This window comes from Hyperolius riggenbachi, chromosome 3 (genome assembly GCF_040937935.1).
Source record: "Hyperolius riggenbachi isolate aHypRig1 chromosome 3, aHypRig1.pri, whole genome shotgun sequence".
Classification (NCBI taxonomy): Eukaryota; Metazoa; Chordata; class Amphibia; order Anura; family Hyperoliidae; genus Hyperolius; species Hyperolius riggenbachi.
The window spans coordinates 344,741,098-344,759,431 of record NC_090648.1 but is presented as its reverse complement, the minus strand read 5'-3'; the positions used below and the strand labels follow the sequence as shown (position 1 = coordinate 344,759,431).

The 18,334-nt window shown below is 43.9% G+C and overlaps 1 protein-coding gene across 6 annotated transcripts in view; it reads right to left on the bottom strand.

Annotated features, from left to right (window-relative positions):
• Nucleotides 1-983: 983 nt before the first annotated feature.
• The window catches only part of BRD8 (bromodomain containing 8), a 75,812-nt gene continuing 58,461 nt past the window's right edge, over nt 984-18,334 (bottom strand). For 5 of the 6 annotated variants that reach the window (XM_068277001.1, XM_068277002.1, XM_068277004.1 and 2 more), the window contains 5 exons: nt 16,848-17,026; nt 12,951-13,040; nt 4,795-4,863; nt 1,345-1,522; nt 984-1,193 (listed from right to left, as the gene is read on the bottom strand). In XM_068277001.1, coding sequence (XP_068133102.1) covers nt 1,149-1,193; nt 1,345-1,522; nt 4,795-4,863; nt 12,951-13,040; nt 16,848-17,026 — 561 coding nt within the window. In that variant the 3' untranslated portion in view covers nt 984-1,148. The remainder of the gene's footprint in view (nt 1,194-1,344; nt 1,523-4,794; nt 4,864-12,950; nt 13,041-16,847; nt 17,027-18,334) is intronic. The other variant, XM_068277003.1, reaches the window with a different exon arrangement.

Here is an 18,334-nt window from a genome sequence, read left to right as displayed (position 1 = left end):
CCTAGGCATCCTGATCACCCTTTGGTTAATTAACATCTACATGAGATCAGCTAGGTGTCACCTGGTTCCCAGACCAGAAAGGGAAATTGTGCCTTCCACAGGGAAGATGTTCAAGCTAATTAACACCTCCCCCCCAGGCTTCCACTCAGCTAAGACAGATCCCCCAGCTGTTCCTAGGCAGAGGGATACTACACATCGAATCTTGGTTTAACGATTTGTGTCGCAAAGCGACCGCAATCGCGTTTTGGCCGACTGGGCGTCGCCCGGCGTCACACAGACTGATGTGCATTGCTATAAAATGCACAGAAGTGACCTTAGGCCCCTTGAGGTGTCCCCTACTGATCCAATTTTATCTTCCAATCGACCCTCCGATCAATTGGACACTGTTGATGGTGTCAATCAACAACAAATAACCAGAACCTCAATGGGATTCATTTGTATTCCATTTATGGACCTGATCAATGCTTTCCTTCTGATTGCAATCATTGGATCGCAAGGTCAGTCGTAAAATTGTATCATTAGCAGGCACCTTTAGAGATCAATGGGTGTACCAAACAGAGAACACACAAGCAATAGTGCAGCATCTTCCATCTGATTATATCCTGGTACAGCAATGGTACTACAGGGCCCATTATGGTGCCATCTTCGCATCCCAGGTAAGGAGTACCATTCACAATTCATAAGTACAGTACGCTACTTGGGGAGGTCAGTGGATTTAGTAAACATAATACTTGCATTTATCCTTTACGCAGCTAATGTAACTTAAACCAAATGGCTGATCTGGCAAATCCTGTTCTTTCCAGTTTGTGTAATTTAAATGAGAAACCTGAACAATGTTGTTTTATACTGAAACAAAGATTATTCTGTTTTCACTAGCAAATGACTGTGACATTTGCAATTTTCATTATTTTGTCTTGAGGGATAAAAAAAAAACAACAACACAATTGTGTACAAAAAATTATAATAAACATTTATTAGCATCACATTTTCACAAATAAAACAACTTATCATTAAAGCGAGATCTTTTGTTAAAACTAAAACGGTTTTCTTCCAACAGTTGCAACAGTGCAGTTATGAACATCTTTTTTTAGTCAACTTGGTAACACTATTAGTGCCGCCATTAAAAATAACGTCTTCAAAATCCAGAGTTACTCCTTTAACTTTGAGTTTTCGTAGATTTGCAGATTTAAAACCTGAAAAATTAGATAAAAATGTGTTTGTGTGCGTACACCTGTTGTATACTGTGCTATAATGGCTATAGGAGACACTTACACATGAATAGCTGTACAAGCAGAGCAGAGACAACCAGAAAATTTACAAGTTACAAATACTGCATCAACCTACTTGGAACAGCTCCACAACTTCTTTCTGCATCTCCAGAGCTTTCTGATGGACAATATATTGAGCACCATTGTACATAATACAGTTATGAAGCATTAACAAGACATCTCGCTGGAATTCTGCTTTTGTCTTAATGATTCCATTTCTTATCCTATGCCTTATTGTCCTCAGGTCCATGGGCCTGAAAGAGCAGAATCTGTCAACACTAAAACACTCACAATTCATGCAAATTACACTATACACACATCACATAGTTCAGTGTTTGCAATCTAACACATCATCAAAGTCTTGCTTGGTGGCCATGTAAATAACTTCTTTGGTTAACAGCAGCATTGCTGGTTGCTAGGCAATGCAATTTGCTCAGTTTACAAGTACATCTACTGGAGAAGCCACAGGTCTACTTAGACTGCTGATGCCTCCACAAAAGAGAACTAGTCATGAGTGCTGTCACAAAAAGGCATGCCTTGTACATTTCAGCTGGGCTTGGTATTTCCCCCTCAATGTAGAGACTGTTATGATGCCACTAAAGAAAGCCCTAGATGCTGCTGTAAACCTGGAGTGCCTCAACACGCGCAGACATGTGCACAAGCCCCACCTCACTAGCTCTCCCTCAAGAACAGGCCGCTCCTATTCCCTAGGCCACAGCAGCCACTATGGCAAACATAGACCAGATCCTTGAAGCAGAGGTCGTCAGTAAAGGTATCCTCCCCACTATAATACCCCCCACCTCCCCATAACAGAGGAGGTTAAACCAGAGGTATCTTTTGCTCAGCAAAGATTTTAAAATTGAAAATGGGAGAGGCTGGAGCATGGATTTGCAGCCCGAGGGACACTTTGAGTGACATTCATTCCTAATAACATTAATAGAGCTGAGGACAAAATGATTATCATTTGTTACAGAGCACCCAGATAGCTTATAGTGACCAAGAACCACTAGAAAAGAGACTAAAAAAAGTGAAGCCAAATATACATTCTTAACACACAAGGTATTTACTATAATTCAGCTTTAAGTAAGCAAGTATCATGGCCCCCCATGATGCATCACATACTGTAAGCCAGGCTCACATCCAGACCCACTAGTGTATATTGAGCCAATAGTCAGCTGAGTGAGCCAATGGTCAGCTGCACATATGGAGCTTTGTGCAAGCCCATTTTTAGTTCTTGGTCATATATTTAGTTCTGGGTAGAAGCCCTTCCCAATTTGGTAACAAGGCATGGTGGACCATGTATCTTGCTTCTGCAATTCCTAACATCTACTATATTATTTCAGGTATATGAATGTATATTTTTGGTGACTATCAATTAAGATGACTGAATTTTTTTTTGAATCGGTGAAATCATTTCCGAAAGGAATTTTGTTCATTAGTTATTATATATATATTTTCAGGCGCAAAATCTAGTATGTATATGGCTATAATCTCATTGTGGTAATAGCAGCCAGAGTTTTACACTATGCAACATGGCTGGTTTTCTCTGCATTTCATATGTTTGCATATATGTTATTTGGTGGGCTGATTTATATGAATTATTGAATGAAATAGATCTTTCTATAGGTGGCCACACACCATACAATTTTTTTAATATCTGTTCAATTCAAGAATAGCAATCAATTTTTCTGACTAGCATTTCAAAACTCTGACCAATGTACCACACACATACATTACATTTTTCCTCAATTATGATAAAAATGATTGAATACTCCAATAAAATTGCTTGGGTGTATATATTAATAAATTGACAATCTAGCACACACCATTCAATTTTCATAAATGATCAGAAAAATCCAACATTTCCGATCAACTTTTATCGAATAAAAATGGAAAATCCGATCAGATTTCTTGCTCGAATAAAGAAAAAAGCTTTTGATTTTTCTGGAAATCTGATTTTTTTTATCAACTTGCCATAAAATGAGATCATTTTATTGTATCGTGTGTGGCCACCTTTAGTTAAAGAGATACCGTGACCAAGAATTGAACTTCATCCCAATCAGTAGCTGATACCCCCTTTCCCATGAGAAATCTTTTCCTTTTCACAAATGGATCATCAGGGGGGTCTGTATGGCTGATACAGAGGTGAAACCCCTCCTACAGGAAACTGTGAGGACAATGGTCCTGGCAGTTTCCTGTCTGGGAACCTTGTTGCATTGTGGGAAATAGCCGTTTACAGCTGTTTCCAACTGCCAAAAAAGCAAGCAGCAGCTACATCACTTGCCAGCAGTAAAAATGTCACCATGTGATAAATGTCAGAATGTAAATCAGAAATTTAAAAGATTTTACAATGGGCAAACACTGATTAAATCGTCCTACCTAATGAAGAGCAAGTGTCCCTGCGTCCTATGTCCGTGTGTCAGTGCTTTATTGCACTGCGCATGTGCAGGGAGGGACGCAGAGACACTAAAGAGAGCTGGGGGAGGATGGGGCCAGAAGGGACAGGCATGTGTGGGCGGGCGCGCGCATGCGCGCTGATATGTGTGGTGACAGACCTAGCCCATTTTTAAACAAGCTAAGGTCATTAGTTTATACAAAATGATTGTAAAAATGAAGCACTTTTTTATTACATTATTTTCACTGGAGTTCCTCTTTAAAGCTCACTTTTTTTGCATTTGTTTAATGTTGAAGGTTTAAACAGAGACTGAAGTCTCATAAAATTCAAGTTTTTATTTTAAAAATAACTTTAACATCATTGCCCTACCTAAAACGCTGCATCCCCGCGGCTGAACACTAACTAAATCCCCCCAAACTCCCCGGGGCACACTGCGGGTAGCGCTTCTGTGAGAGGCAGAGCTTTCGGCTGCTGCTTTGCCTCTACACGCATCTATAAGCGCGGATCGCCGCCTCCCCCCGCCCCTCTCAGTCCTCTTTCACTGAGAGGGGCGGGGAGAGGCGGAGATACGCGTGCATTGACGCGCATGGAGGCAGAGCTGCAGCTGAAAGCTCTGCCTCCCGGGGCAGCAAAATCCACGACCAAGAAAATCGTCGATTTTGCGGGGGGTGGGGGGCTGAAGTTAGGGGGGATTTAGTTAGAGTTCAGCCGTGGAGATGCGGCGTTTTAGGTAGGGTAATGATGTTAAAGTGATTTTTAAAATAAAAACGTGAATTTTATGAGACTTCAGAATCTCTTTAAGTAGTATCTCCATTTTTGAGATTGCTGGGGGATTTAGTATCTCCATTCATATCATGTATACAACTCTTGGCATGTCTGCATATGTTGAAATGAGTAGCTGGTATGTCTTCTAAACCATAAGCAGGAAGCAGAATAGCAGAGACTGGAATGGACATGGGTACAGTATAGAATTGTAGAGGGAAGCACAGAACTGTGAAGGGAGTGGACACTGGAGACAGCAGTAAACAAATTAGCGGTATATGAAGATTCACAGCGTTATGATCTCCCAACAGTCAAAAACAACTCAGTTTTTATGACTAGCTTGAATATATAGTATATAGCTATACTGACCGCTTAACTATCTCATTGTAGCCTGGAGCTTGTTTTTCTTTCACTGGTTTCAAGAATGGTACTGCAAATCTAAAATAAAATGGAAATGTTGGAAGGTTAGCATTAGCAAATAAGAAAGGCTTCTGACCACTACAGACCATAAATCATACCTCCCAACTTTTTGAGATCAGAAAGAGGGACACTAAAGCCACACCCCTGCCACACCTCTATAAAGATTTCATAAGAAAAAATGTTGTTTTATAATTAAAACCACACTGGTCCTTTCTATCCTGGTTCATTTTCCTTCATATTAACGTGAAAATAAGAAATATATGAACTTAGGATGGGAATAAAGTTTAGTCAGTTATAACACATTTTTCTATAGAAAAATAGATACATTTACATAGTGTGAGGATCTGCGTGGCTGCCTGCGCAGGCAGGCAGCCTTTTGATCACTGTTCAGGTCTGCATTCTGCAGGTCTCTGGAAGAGAGACCTTTTGTCAGTTGTGCAGCTTGCTGCTGAGGAATTTGCATATGTTTGTCATGCAGATTGCCTAGCCACATCCGTTGTGGGCTTGCTCTATAAAGAGCTATGTTTCCCACAGTAAGTTGCTGGTCATAAGGATTCTTCCTGTGAAACACTCTGGAGAGTGTCAGCCTTGCTCATTGTTTGAAAGATTAGCTTAAGAGTAATTCTTGGGACTGCACTCGGCAGGTTCCCTAGTGCAGTTAGGATTGCATTTCTGTTTTGTCTGTCTATTGCAATTGTCCTGTCCCTGCGGTGGTCGACAGGAGGTCGTTCTGATCTTTGTTCTTGGAGTATAGCTGGAGCAGCGGTTGCTACCAGCTATCTCCTCTATCTGTCTTGCTTGGATCGCACTCGCCTAGCGCTAGTGCTGTGGATCCGTCTAATCTCCATCTCTCTGTCTCCCTGGATTGCACTGGCCTCTTTTCGCTAGTGCTGTGGATCCCATCTCTCGCTTGTCCCTGTTTTCGTGTGTCTGTCTTGTCTGCTACGAACGCTTGCTGGAGGCTCGGTGAGGTAACCGTTAAGCAAGCGCTCGCGTCCTCTGTTTCATGTTTGTCTGTCGGTGGTTAGTTAGGCATGCTTGTCTCTATTGTGCTTATCACGTGGAGACCGCGCATGAACGTGTGCACTGTTGCGAATGAGTGCGGTGTTCGCGTTCAGTTAGCGTTTGATATTTTCCTTGTCTCCTCATTGTGTGATTTGCTGTGCCTTTGCTACTCTCGTGCTCCGCCTTGCTGTAGCCTTGTGTCACGTCTGGAGATCGCACCTCTCTCGATCGCGTTCCTACTTCATATCTGCTGTGGTGTGTGCACCGTCGCGGGTTGGCGACTAGTTTGGTGCACACACATACAATCTGTCTCTGTGCTCATTCTCAATCGCCTCTCTTGCGATTGCGTTTCTTCCCTTCGTACAATTCCTGTCTGGCGTGTGTGGTAGGGCAGAGGAGCTGTTCCTCTGCACTCCACAGCTCCACCTGCCGACAGGAATTTCCCTCTACAGGTGCATTGCACCTTCTGCTGGGTTCCCGCAAATTATACGCTTGTGGAGGATTTCCGCAGTGTCAGCGCACATCCTGTGCGCTGATCACGGAGACAATTCCACAATCGTTACACATAGATCTGTACATCAATCACAAAAGAGGGCCAATGAGAGGGAAAGAGGGATGGGGTTCCCAAAGAGGGACTGTCCCTCCAAAAGAGGGACAGTTGGGAGCTAAATGTTGCTTGTTCACTAGAATTCCTGAATGTTGCTGCTTGCTGACAATATTGACAGACTGTTCAATCACCTGCTATTTTATAAAGTTTAAATTTGCTTCCACATTATGATCTCTGGATTTTGTCCTTATTTTGTTAATGGAGAGAAGAATGGAGGAGCACTCCAATAGTGTCACACAATTTGTATTGTAAAAAGACACTTGTAGTTAAAATTGTACTTATTAGAAGTAGGGGAATTAACACTTGACCAGGACTCATGCCCACTAGGGTTCTTTGCAGCCTCCTCAAAAGCTTTGGCCAGCAGCATAAGTGATCACTGATTTAACCACTTGAGGACCACAGTCTTTCTACCCCTTAAGGACCAGAGCCTTTTTCTCCATTCAGACCACTGCAGCTTTCACAGTTTATTGCTCGTTCATACAACCTACCACCTAAATGAATTTTACCTCCTTTTCTTGTCACTAATACAGCGTTCTTTTGGTGCTATTTGATTGCTGCTACGAGTTTTACTTTTTATTATATACATCAAAAAAGACATGAATTTTGTCAAAAAAATGATTTTTTTTAACTTTCTGGCTGACATTTTTCAAATAAAGTAAAATTTCTGTATACATTTTTGTCCAAATTTATTCTGCTACATGTCTGATAAAAAAAAAAATCCATTCAGTGTATATTTATTGGTTTGGGTAAAAGTTATAGCGTTTACAAACTATGGTGCCAAAAGTGAATTTTCCCATTTTGAAGCATCTCTGACTTCTCTGACCACCTGTCATGTTTCATGAGGTGCTAAAATTCCAGGATAGTATAAATACCCCCCAAATCACCCCATTTTGGAAAGAAGTCATCCCAAAGAGGCATGAGAGGCATGGTGAGTTCATAGTTGAAAATGACACTTTGTGACAAAAAAAAAAAAGTTTCCATTTCTTCTAACAATGAGTACCTTTAGGATTTCACAGGTCATTTTGCAGAAGTATGGTGAGTTCATAGAAGATTTTATTTTTTGTCGCAAGTTAGCGGAAAATGACACTTTGTGGAATGAACTCACCATACTTCTAACGGAATACCTTGGGGTGTCCTCTTTCTAAAATGGGGTCATTTGTGGGGTTCCTATACTGCCCTGGCATTTTAGGGGCCCTAAACCGTGAGGAGTAGTCTTGAACCCAAATATCTCAAAATTACCTGTGAAATCCTAAAGGTACTCATTGGACTTTGGGCCCCTTAGCGCAGTTAGGGTGCAAAAAAATTGCCACACATGGTATCGCCGTACTCAGGAGAAGTAGTATAATGTGTTTTGGGATGTATTTTTACACATACCCATGCTGAGTGGGAGAAATATTTCTGTAAATGACAAATTTTTGTTTTTTTTTTTACACACAATTGTCCATTTACAGAGATATTTCTCCCACCCAGCATGGATATGTGTAAAAATACACCCCAAAACACATTATACTACTTCCCCTGCGTACGGCGATACGACGTGTGACACTTTTTTGCAGCCTAGGTGCGCTAAGGGACCCAACGTCCTATTTACAGGTCATTTTGAGGCATTTGTTTTCTAGACTACTCCTCACGGTTTAGGGCCCCTAAAATGCCAGGGCAGTATAGGAACCCCACAAGTGACCCCAGTTAGTGAAAAATGACACTTTATGAAAAAACTATAAAAATCAATTTCCGCTAACTTTTGACAAAAAATAAAATCTTATATGAACTCGTCATACACCTAACAGAATACCTTGGGGTGTCTTTTTTCTAAAAAGGGGTCACTTGTGGGGTTCCTATACTGCCCTTTTACGGGCCCAAAACCGTGAGTAGTCTGGAAACCAAATGTCTCAAAATGACTGTTCAGGGGTATAAGCATCTGGAAATTTTGATGACAGGTGGTCTATGAGGGGGCGAATTTTGTGGAACCGGTCATAAGCAGGGTGGCCTTTTAGATGACAGGTTGTATTGGGCCTGATCTGATGGATAGGAGTGCTAGGGGGGTGACAGGAGGTGATTGATGGGTGTCTCAGGGGGTGGTTAGAGGGGAAAATAGATGCAATCAATGCACTGGGGAGGTGATCGGAAGGAGGTCTGAGGGGGGATCTGAGGGTTTGGCCGAGTGATCAGGAGCCCACACGGGGCAAATTAGGGCCTGATCTGATGGGTAGGTGTGCTAGGGGGTGACAGGAGGTGATTAATGGGTGTCTCAAGGTGTGATTAGAGGGGGGAATAGATGCAATCAATGCACTGGGGAGGTGATCGGAAGGAGGTCTGAGGGGGATCTGAGGGTTTGGCCGAGTGATCAGGAGCCCACACGGGGCAAATTAGGGCCTGATCTGATGGGTAGGTGTGCTAGGGGGTGACAGGAGGTGATTGATGGGTGTCTCAAGGTGTGATTAGAGGGAGGAATAGATGCAAGCAATGCACTGGCGAGGTGATCAGGGCTGGGGTCTGAGGGCGTTCTGAGGGTGTGGGCGGGTGATTGGGTGCCCTAGGGGCAGATAGGGGTCTAATCTTATGGGTAGCAGTGACAGGGGGTGATTGATGGGTAATTAGTGGGTGTTTAGAGGAGAGAACAGATGTAAACAATGTACTTGGGAGGTGATCTGACGGCCGGTCTGCAGGTGATCTGATGGTGCGGGTGGGTGATCAGATTGCCCGCAAGGGGCAGGTTAGGGGCTGATTGATAGGTGGCAGTGACAGGGGGTGATTGATGGGTGATAGGTGATTGACAGGTGATCAGTGGGTTATTTCAAGGAAGAAGAGATGTAAATAATGCACTGGCGAATTGATAAGGGGGGGGGGGGGTCTGAGGGCAATCTGAGCGTGTGGGCGGGTGATTGGGTGCCCACAAGGGGCAGATTAGGGTTTAATCTGATGGGTAACAGTGACAGTTGGTGATAGGGGGTGATTGATGGGTGATTGATGGGTAATTAGTGGGTGTTTAGAGGAGAGAACAGATGTAAACAATGCACTTGGGAGGTGATCTGACGGCGGGTCTGTGGGCGATCTGATGGTGTGGGTGGGTGATCAGATTGCCCGCAAGGAACAGGTTAGGGGCTGATTGATGGGTGGCAGTGACAGGGGGTGATTGATGGGTGATTGACAGGTGATCAGTGGGTTATTACAGGGAAGAACAGATGTAAATAATGCACTGGCGAATTGATAAGGGGGGGTCTGAGGGCAATCTGAGCATGTGGGCGGGTGATTGGGTGCCTGCAAGGGGCAGATTAGGGTCTGATCTGATAGGTAACAGTGACAGGTGGTGATAGGGGGTGATTGATGGGTAATTAGTGGGTGTTTAGAGTAGAGAACAGATGTAAACAATGCACTTGGGAGGTGATCTGACAGCAGGTTTGTGGGCAATCTGATGGTGTGGGTGGGTGATCAGATTGCCCGCAAGGGGGAGGTTAGGGGCTGATTGATGGATGGCAGTGACAGGGGGTGATTGATGGGTGATAGGTGATTGACAGGTGATCAGTGGGTTATTACAGGGAAGAACAGATGTGAATAATGCACTGGCAAATTGATAAGGGGGGTCTGAGGGCAATCTGAGCATGTGGGCGGGTGATTGGGTGCCCGCAAGGGGCAGATTAGGGTCTGATCTGATAGGTAACAGTGACAGGTGGTGATAGGGGGAGACTGATGGGTGATTGATGGGTAATTAGTGGGTGTTTAGAGGAGAGAACAGATGTAAACAATGCACTTGGGAGGTGATCTGACAGCGGGTTTGCGGGCGATCTGATGGTGTTGGTGGGTGATCACATTGCCCGCAAGGGGAAGGTTAGGGGCTGATTGATGGGTGGCAGTGACAGGGGGTGATTGATGGGTGATTGACAGGTGATTGGAAGGTGATCAGGGGGGATAGATGCATACAGTACACGGGGGGGGGGGGGGGGGGGGGTCGGGGTCTGGGGAGAATCTGAGGGGTGGGGGGTGGGGTGATCAGGAGTCCCCAGGGGGCAGTTTAGGGAATAAAAAAAATAGCATTGACAGATAGTGACAGGGAGTGATTGATGGGTGATTAGGGGGGTGATTGGGTGCAAACAGTGGTCTGGGGGGTGGGCGGGGGGGGGGTCTGAGAGGTGCTGTGGGCGATCAGGGGGCAGGGGGGGGCAGATCAGTGTGTTTGGGTGCAGACTATGGTGGCTGCAGCCTGCCCTGATGGTCCCTCGGACACTGGGACCACCAGGGCAGGAGGCAGCCTGTATAATACACTTTGTATACATTACAAAGTGTATTATACACTTTGTATGCGGCGATCGCAGGGTTAACAACCCGCCGGCGCTTCCGAACGGCCGGCGGGTTGTCGTCGCAGGTGGGCGGAGCCAGTTCCTGGGGGAAGCGCGCGTCATCAATGACGCGATCACTCCCCCGGCATGCCGAAAGGACGCAACGCCCTTGGGCGTATTGCGGTCCTTTCGGCGTCCACTTTGCCGCCGCCCATCGGCTGTGGGCGGTCGGCAAGTGGTTAAACGAACCATGGCTCGAGCAGCAGACCTCCGTGTCAGGTACCTGATAAAGGTGTGGGAATGCCAAAACATGTCGTGACATCACTGGCGAAGGTATGCTGCTCAAGTCACGGTCCATTTACAGCCATGTTGGAGGAGCTGCACACAGAGCATCTGACTATCTTAAGCACTTACTACACCATTGCAGGGTCCTCTCTACTCAACAACTGGTAGAGATGGCCCGAACTGTTCACCGGCGAAGAACACATGGCGTGTTCAACCTGCCCCCCATACATCATCACGGAGCCAAAATTTGAACCCAGACCCCAGAGTCAGCAAACATATGGCAGCCAATCAATTATTCCTCCCTCCTGGACCCCCCCATAAAAATGCCAGCATGGCAGCCATTTTACAGTATGCATTTGGCTGCTGTGCTAGGCAGATTAGGGAGAGAGCTGTGCTGTGCTGCAGGGATAGCGTTAGTGAGGCCTGTGTTCTGTGTTTGCAGTGCAGTTGCTACAGTACCAATTCCCCGTCTACATTACCCAATAGCTTTTCTAAAGGCTGTGCTATCTTCTTGTGATATTGCTGTTCAGTGTGTCCACACAGTGTACTTTAGGTGTTGGAGACAGGTGCAGTCAGTGCTGCTAGTGCTATAGTAGTACACCCAATAACCCTTCTATGTGCTGATTTTCCTTTTATTGGTATTGTTAAATTGCAGTTCTGTGTGTCCAGTGCACACACTAGCTGTTGGTGACAGGTCTGCTGGTCCTAATAGTGCACTGACTAGATAACCCAATAATCCTTCACCACCACTACTGGCGTGTAGTATCCACTACTGCCCTGCATAAGGCCTCACTGGCAGGGCCTGTATTTTGAAGTGATTGTTGCACATAGTATAAACCTATCTGATTGTTCACAATGAAGCATGTCAGGTGACAGACTAAATTTGATCTTCTGGATAAGTTTTGGCAAAAACACTTTTTTTATGGTCACCTCAGGTGGTCAATAAAGCCTACTAGGCCAACACAGGGTCCACACAGTAGAATTAGTGTTTTTTTTTGGTCACTTAACTGTCATTGAACTACCTCAGCCTGACCATAATGGCTGGAAAACATGCGATCGCCTGCACTCCCGCAAACATGCACAGAAGCACGGCAACCACTACACCAAAAAGAGTGCTGCCAAGAGGACTAACATTTATGTTCTGAAGGTGTCAACTAGTAAAACAATGATTTGCTCACCTGGGGTTATCACTAATGCTCTTTGCAGTTGTTTGTGGTGCAGTAAACACGGCATTTTGTCTCAGTGTGAAGCAGGCCTAACCTTTACACTAACTGATCAAGGTGTACACATGCCGGACGGAACCTAAACTGAGAAAGATATGGATTTTTCTTTTTAAAATAATACCAGTTGCCTGACTCTCCTGCTGATCCTGTGCCTCTAATACTTTTAGCCACAGCCCCTCAAACAAGCATGCATATCAGGTGCTCTGACTGAAGTCAGACTGGATTAGCTGCATGCTTGTTTCAGGTGTGTGATTCAGTTACTACTGCAGCCAAAGAGATCAGCAGGACTGACAAGCAACTGGTGTTGTTTAAAAGGAAACATCCATATCCCTCTCAGTTAAGGTTCCCTTTAAAGCAGTTCATTCCAGAAATTTAGGAAAGTAATGTGACATTTCCAGAAATATTGTGCAGGTTGGGAGTTTTCATTGCGCTTACGATCCATTGCAGACTGACATAAAATTAACTGCATAGGAACCATCGTTTTTTTTAACAATTTGCCAAAAAGAAACAGAAAATGTCTGTTTTGCATTCTGATGTGAACCGAGCCTAAGAGTGAATTCATGACACCAGATCAGCACATATGTTTTTTGTTAAGTGATTCAGATCTGTAGTCGGGGGAAAAGTTAGATACTTACCACTGTAGAGGGAAGCCTCTAGATACTTATATATATTCATGGAACTCTTTATGTTGATCCCATACTTACGACATACCTGATAGTCGCTATTATTTTCCATATTGGTTTAAGCACCGTAACAATGCAGATATCATTTTCATAAGATTGCTGTGTGTTGAGAAGAAGTCTAAAAAGGAAATTAACAAAAAGTTAGATAAAGACTTTGTGGGTACAGTTCATTATCTTGCTACTGTGATCACTGTCCTTTCATCTAAATATCAAAAATAGCACATTAGTAAGAATTTTTTAAACATATTTCATTTGGTTTTTTAAAAAGCAGGTTGAACAGCACACACAAAAAAAATATTTACAAAGATCTACCCTTGACAATATTGGGGTGTCTTTATGTACTAATAACAACCCTGAACTCCTCCCTCCCTTTCCACCCTCCTGTCATCTCTAGTGCCCAACTCAACAATTTCAAGAGTACCTTGAAACTTCTAGGCCTCCCAACGAGCCCTGAAGAAGTGCTACAGTGGTTTGCAAAAGTATTCGGTATTGAAGTTTTCCACATTTTGTCACATTACTGCCACAAACATGAATCAATTTTATTGGAATTCCACATGAACGACCAATACAAAGTGGTGTACACGTGAAAAATGGGACGAAAATCATACAGGATTCCAAACATTTGTTTTTACAAATAAATAACTGCAAAGGGGTGTGTGCGTAATTATTCAGTCCCCTTTGGTCTGAGTGCAGTCAGATGCCCATAGACATTGCCTGATGAGTGCTAATGACTAAATAGAGTGCACCTGGGTGTAATCTAATGCCAGTACAAATACAGCTGCTCTGTGATGGCCTCAGTGGTTGTCTAAGAGAATATTGGGAGAAACGACACCATGAAGTCCAAAGAACACACCAGACAGGTCAGGGATAAAGTTATTGAGAAATTTAAAGCAGGCTTAGGCTACAAAAAGATTTCCAAAGCCTTGGAAAAAGCTTTTGCAAGCACAAGCGCATTTGCGATTACGCTTGCAAGTGGAAAAGAAGCCTAAAGGATTTCCATTTAAATAAGCCTTTTGATTTCTTTTCCTTGTAGGTGAGGGTATCTAGCCTGTCCTGGTTGAAAAGATGAGCCAATTCCTCCTTCATGTTCCACTCCGAGGTAGCACCTTTTATTGAATAAGACTTTTCTAGCAGCTATTATTGAGATGTACCAACTGACTAACTAGCACTTACTTCCTGGTGGATGCTGTTTTTGGAGGAGGTTCAGGGTCATAATAGTTAAATGGTAGTAACAGAGGACATAAGGGTAAACATAATCTACACGTTTTCTGGATATAATGTAAGATCTTGACCCAAAAGAATTGGCAAAGCCACAAGCAATGTAACAGGTCAGCATAAGCAAGGTGGCATTTGGGGCATGTGAGTAAGCATTTTAACATAAACCACCAACAGCGTTTGTTAAAGTGTATCTTAAGTGGTTTTGAACTTTCAGATTACACTTGCCCCTATTTAAACCCAATCCCAAAGCACCTTAGTTATATTTTAGTTAGGCTGATCACTCTACCAGTACCTGGCAGTAAACCTTGTCCTGCAACCCGACTAACTAGACTGTGCTACTTTTTCTTTTTCTGTAAGCGCTAAGAATTCAGGTATGCAAATTAATATTTTTCTCTAATGGGTCCAAGTAGGTTTATAGTGTAACTCACATTGATAACTAATTACAAGTCATGAATCATTTGCCTGGCAGAAAACAACTTTTGAGTGCATAAAATAGAAGAAAAAAATTCAATAGTTTGGGGCTCTAGAACAGTGTTTCTCGACTTTTTCAACCCAAGTACCCCCATCGCAATTCGGTTCCAGCCAAGTACCCCCTGAATTTAGATGAATATACTTTGACTAAATTTTAGCAATCATTATTTGAGTATAGATAGCCAGTTTAGTTACCCCCAGTGTAGGTTAGCCAGGTAGGTGCCTCCAGTATAGATAGCCAGTAAAGTTGCCCCCAGTATAGGTTAGTCAGGTAGGTGCCTCCAGTATAGGTAGCCAGTATAGTTGCCCCCAGTATAGATTGGCCAGGTAGGTGCCTCCAGTATAGGTAGCCAGTATGGTTTCCCCCAGTATAGGTTAGCCAGGTAGGTGCCTTAAGTATAGGTAGCCAGTATAGTTGCCCCCAGTATAGGGTAGCCAGGTAGGTGCCTTAAGTATAGGTAGCCAGTATAGTTGCCCCCAGTATAGGGTAGCCAGGTAGGTGCCTATAGTATAAGTATCCAGTAGTTTCCCCCAATATAGGTTAGCCAGGTAGGTGACTCCAGTATAGGTAGCCAGTATATTTGCCCCCAGTATAGATTAGCCAGGTAGGTGCCTCCAGTATAGGTAGCCAGTATGGTTTCCCCCAGTATGGGTTAGCCAGGTAGGTGCCTTAAGTATAGGTAACCAGTATAGTTGCCCCCAGTATAGGGTAGCCAGGTAGGTGCCTTAAGTATAGGTAGCCAGTATAGTTGCCCCCAGTATAGGGTAGCCAGGTAGGTGCCTTAAGTATAGGTAACCAGTATAGTTGCCCCCAGTATAGGGTAGCCAGGTAGGTGCCTTAAGTATAGGTAGCCAGTATAGTTGCCCCCAGTATAGGGTAGCCAGGTAGGTGCCTATAGTATAAGTATCCAGTAGTTTCCCCCAATATAGGTTAGCCAGATAGGTGACTCCAATATTGGTAGGAAGTATATAGTATAGTATAGTATAATTTTTCAGTCCAGCGGGGAATCTATTGAAAAATCGATGGGACTGCAGTGTTGCACTGTTCAACATAATGCAGCGCTATGGCCTATCGGGGAGTCCACGGGACCCCTCCACATCTTGGGCAGGGGTGCAGGCCGGTGCCCCCCGACGGCGGTACTGCAGGGAAGGCTGGCTTGCGAGAAGCAGGGGAGGTGCCACCCGGTGGTGGGTGGTGGCACTGCAGCTCACCAGAGGCAGCTCCCCAGGTGGGGGTACCACGACGTAAGCCGGCGAGTGGCTGGGACCCTTACGGATCTCGCTCGGATGACGGCGGGGAGAGGGTCCATCCCTTCCCACCAGCCAGGCCGATGCGGGCCTGCGGTGGAGTACGCTTCTCCGACAGCACCAAGGAAGGCTGACTCAGACCCCCGGACCCCACCACGCAACACCCCGAGGCCGGGAGCCAGGCCCCCTCCCGGCCACCAGGGCCGGAGATGGCCCCCGCGGGGTGGCAGAGGTGTCTGCCGCTCTTGCCCTGCCCCCAATCAACCTAGATTTTCTGTCCTGCCCGATCTATACTTGCAATCGTTTATCGGTCAAAATTGATTGAATCAAACAATTCTCATACAATCTAATCAGAGTGATTGAATCTGGAGGAAATCGAATGAGAAATTTGATGTGGGTATGGGCACCTTTACTTTACAAAAACCCTTGTAAATACTCTAAATTGCTGAGACACAATGGCATTAATGTGACCTCCACTGCTCCTTGCTCCCTCTCACCTTTTCTCCCAATCAGGATGCAGGAAGTGTTGTGACCAAGCTGCCACTCAATGCCCTGCAGTTGAGAACCAGGTGAGTAGAGTCCAGCAAGTGGCAGGGATGAGTCTGTCATGAGGAGCCTGCCTGTCATTTGCACCTGAGCAGGAGCAGCAGTGGTCCCAGGACCACTGTTTTCCCTAGTAGATTCGAGTATTTACAGGGTTATTTGTAAATTGATAGTGTTATTCATAATCTGTTGGCTGGCGGAGAATGTCACAGGATTAACTTTTTTTTTTTTATCTAAAAAGAGACTTTAAATAATATTAGTAATTACTGAAGCTGGCATTTAGCTGCCAAAAATGTACTGGTGAAACATAGTCCTTATCTGTGCCGCAGCCAATTTGCTGTGACTGATGGTAGAATAGGTAATAAATACTATGGTGCTGCTGTACAATGACAATCATTTTTCATGATAAGAAGCCTCTAAGGTGTACACAGTAATTTCCACTTACAGCTCCAGCAGTGTAAGGCTGCTCGGTATAACACGCTCTGTCCTCTCACAAACAGCGTCTTGAGTTTCCAAAACGGAGGGGCTGCGATCAACCTGTGATGGTTCACAACATTGTGAGGAATCATCTACTTCCATGTTTTGTATATTAATGGATTCAAGTGCTTTATTGTCATGCAGATCCTTAAAAAAAGGTAAAGTTGTTATACAAATCATAACAATGCAATACTCTATAGTAATAACCATACAAAGTAGCAATACTACCAGCAGAGATGGGTGCTATAATAAAAAAGAGGTCTATATTATGCAAATTATTTAAAAAATCCCAAACCGTCCAGGTTTAAGTTGCTCTTCATGACTGCAGGAAACAAAATGATGTGTTATTTCTAGCAGATTGTGCTGTACACAGGGCTCTTTGTGAGATCTGTGGCTGCAGTATCTACTAAACTACAGTGTAAAATTCCTCATTGGTTTACCATATTCTCAGAGATGTGTTAGTAGCTGGTCAATCATCTGGTATCAGTGAAACAGCTATATTTTTTTGTAAATACCAATTTCCAGCCATAACATTTTTCTTTCAACAATAGGTTGTGCTCAGGAGCAGTAATCAGGCCCTGTGGCTTTCTCGATGCAGTGCCAGAGAATGGAATTAAAGAGGAACTCTAACCAAAGACTAAACTTCATTCCAATCAGTAGCTGATACCCCTTTTCCCACAATAAATCTCAACCTTCTTTATCGAATAGACATTCAAGGAGGTCTGTGTGGCTGATATTGTGGTGAAACCTATCCCAAAGTGTGATGTCATGACCATGGTCCTGACAGCTTGCTGTCTGTGAACCCCATTGCATTTTAATAAATAATAGCTTTTTCAAACTGCAGAACAAGCAACATTTCCCTCTGTGCATAAAACTCTCAGTAAAGGACATTCCGTACAGATCACCTGGCAGAACTAAAGATGTCACCACCAGTGATGAATTTCAGAATGTAAATCAGGGAGAGGAAATGTTTTACAATGGGCAAACACTCTATAAATGAATATAATATAAGCAATTTTATTCATGGTTATTTTCACTACAGTTCCTCTTTAACAGCACCAGTAAGAGCCATAGTAGCCTCAAGTACTTTGGCTCGATGACTGTCCAGCTAGATGATGGGGTCATGTAAGCACAAAGCTAAAGATCCTTGTAAGTCATTATGGGTGGAGGACTGGTTAGGCATGGGGGAGGGGGAGTTTGGTAAGGGAGGGTTCTGTGTGAGAATAATGTTAACTTGTAATAAAATATTGGTATTTACTAATATTTTACTACGGTAATTTACACTTTAAAACTTAAAATATCAGAAAATGTTACCTATATTTAACTAGCCACAACTGGGTGGCCAAATTGCCTTGCACCCCTTTTGCATTGAATGCTATGCTTTTGCTGAGTGGACTATATTATAATTTGAGATGTGTAACTTTCTGCTCATCAACTATTTTTCCATGTCCTGCT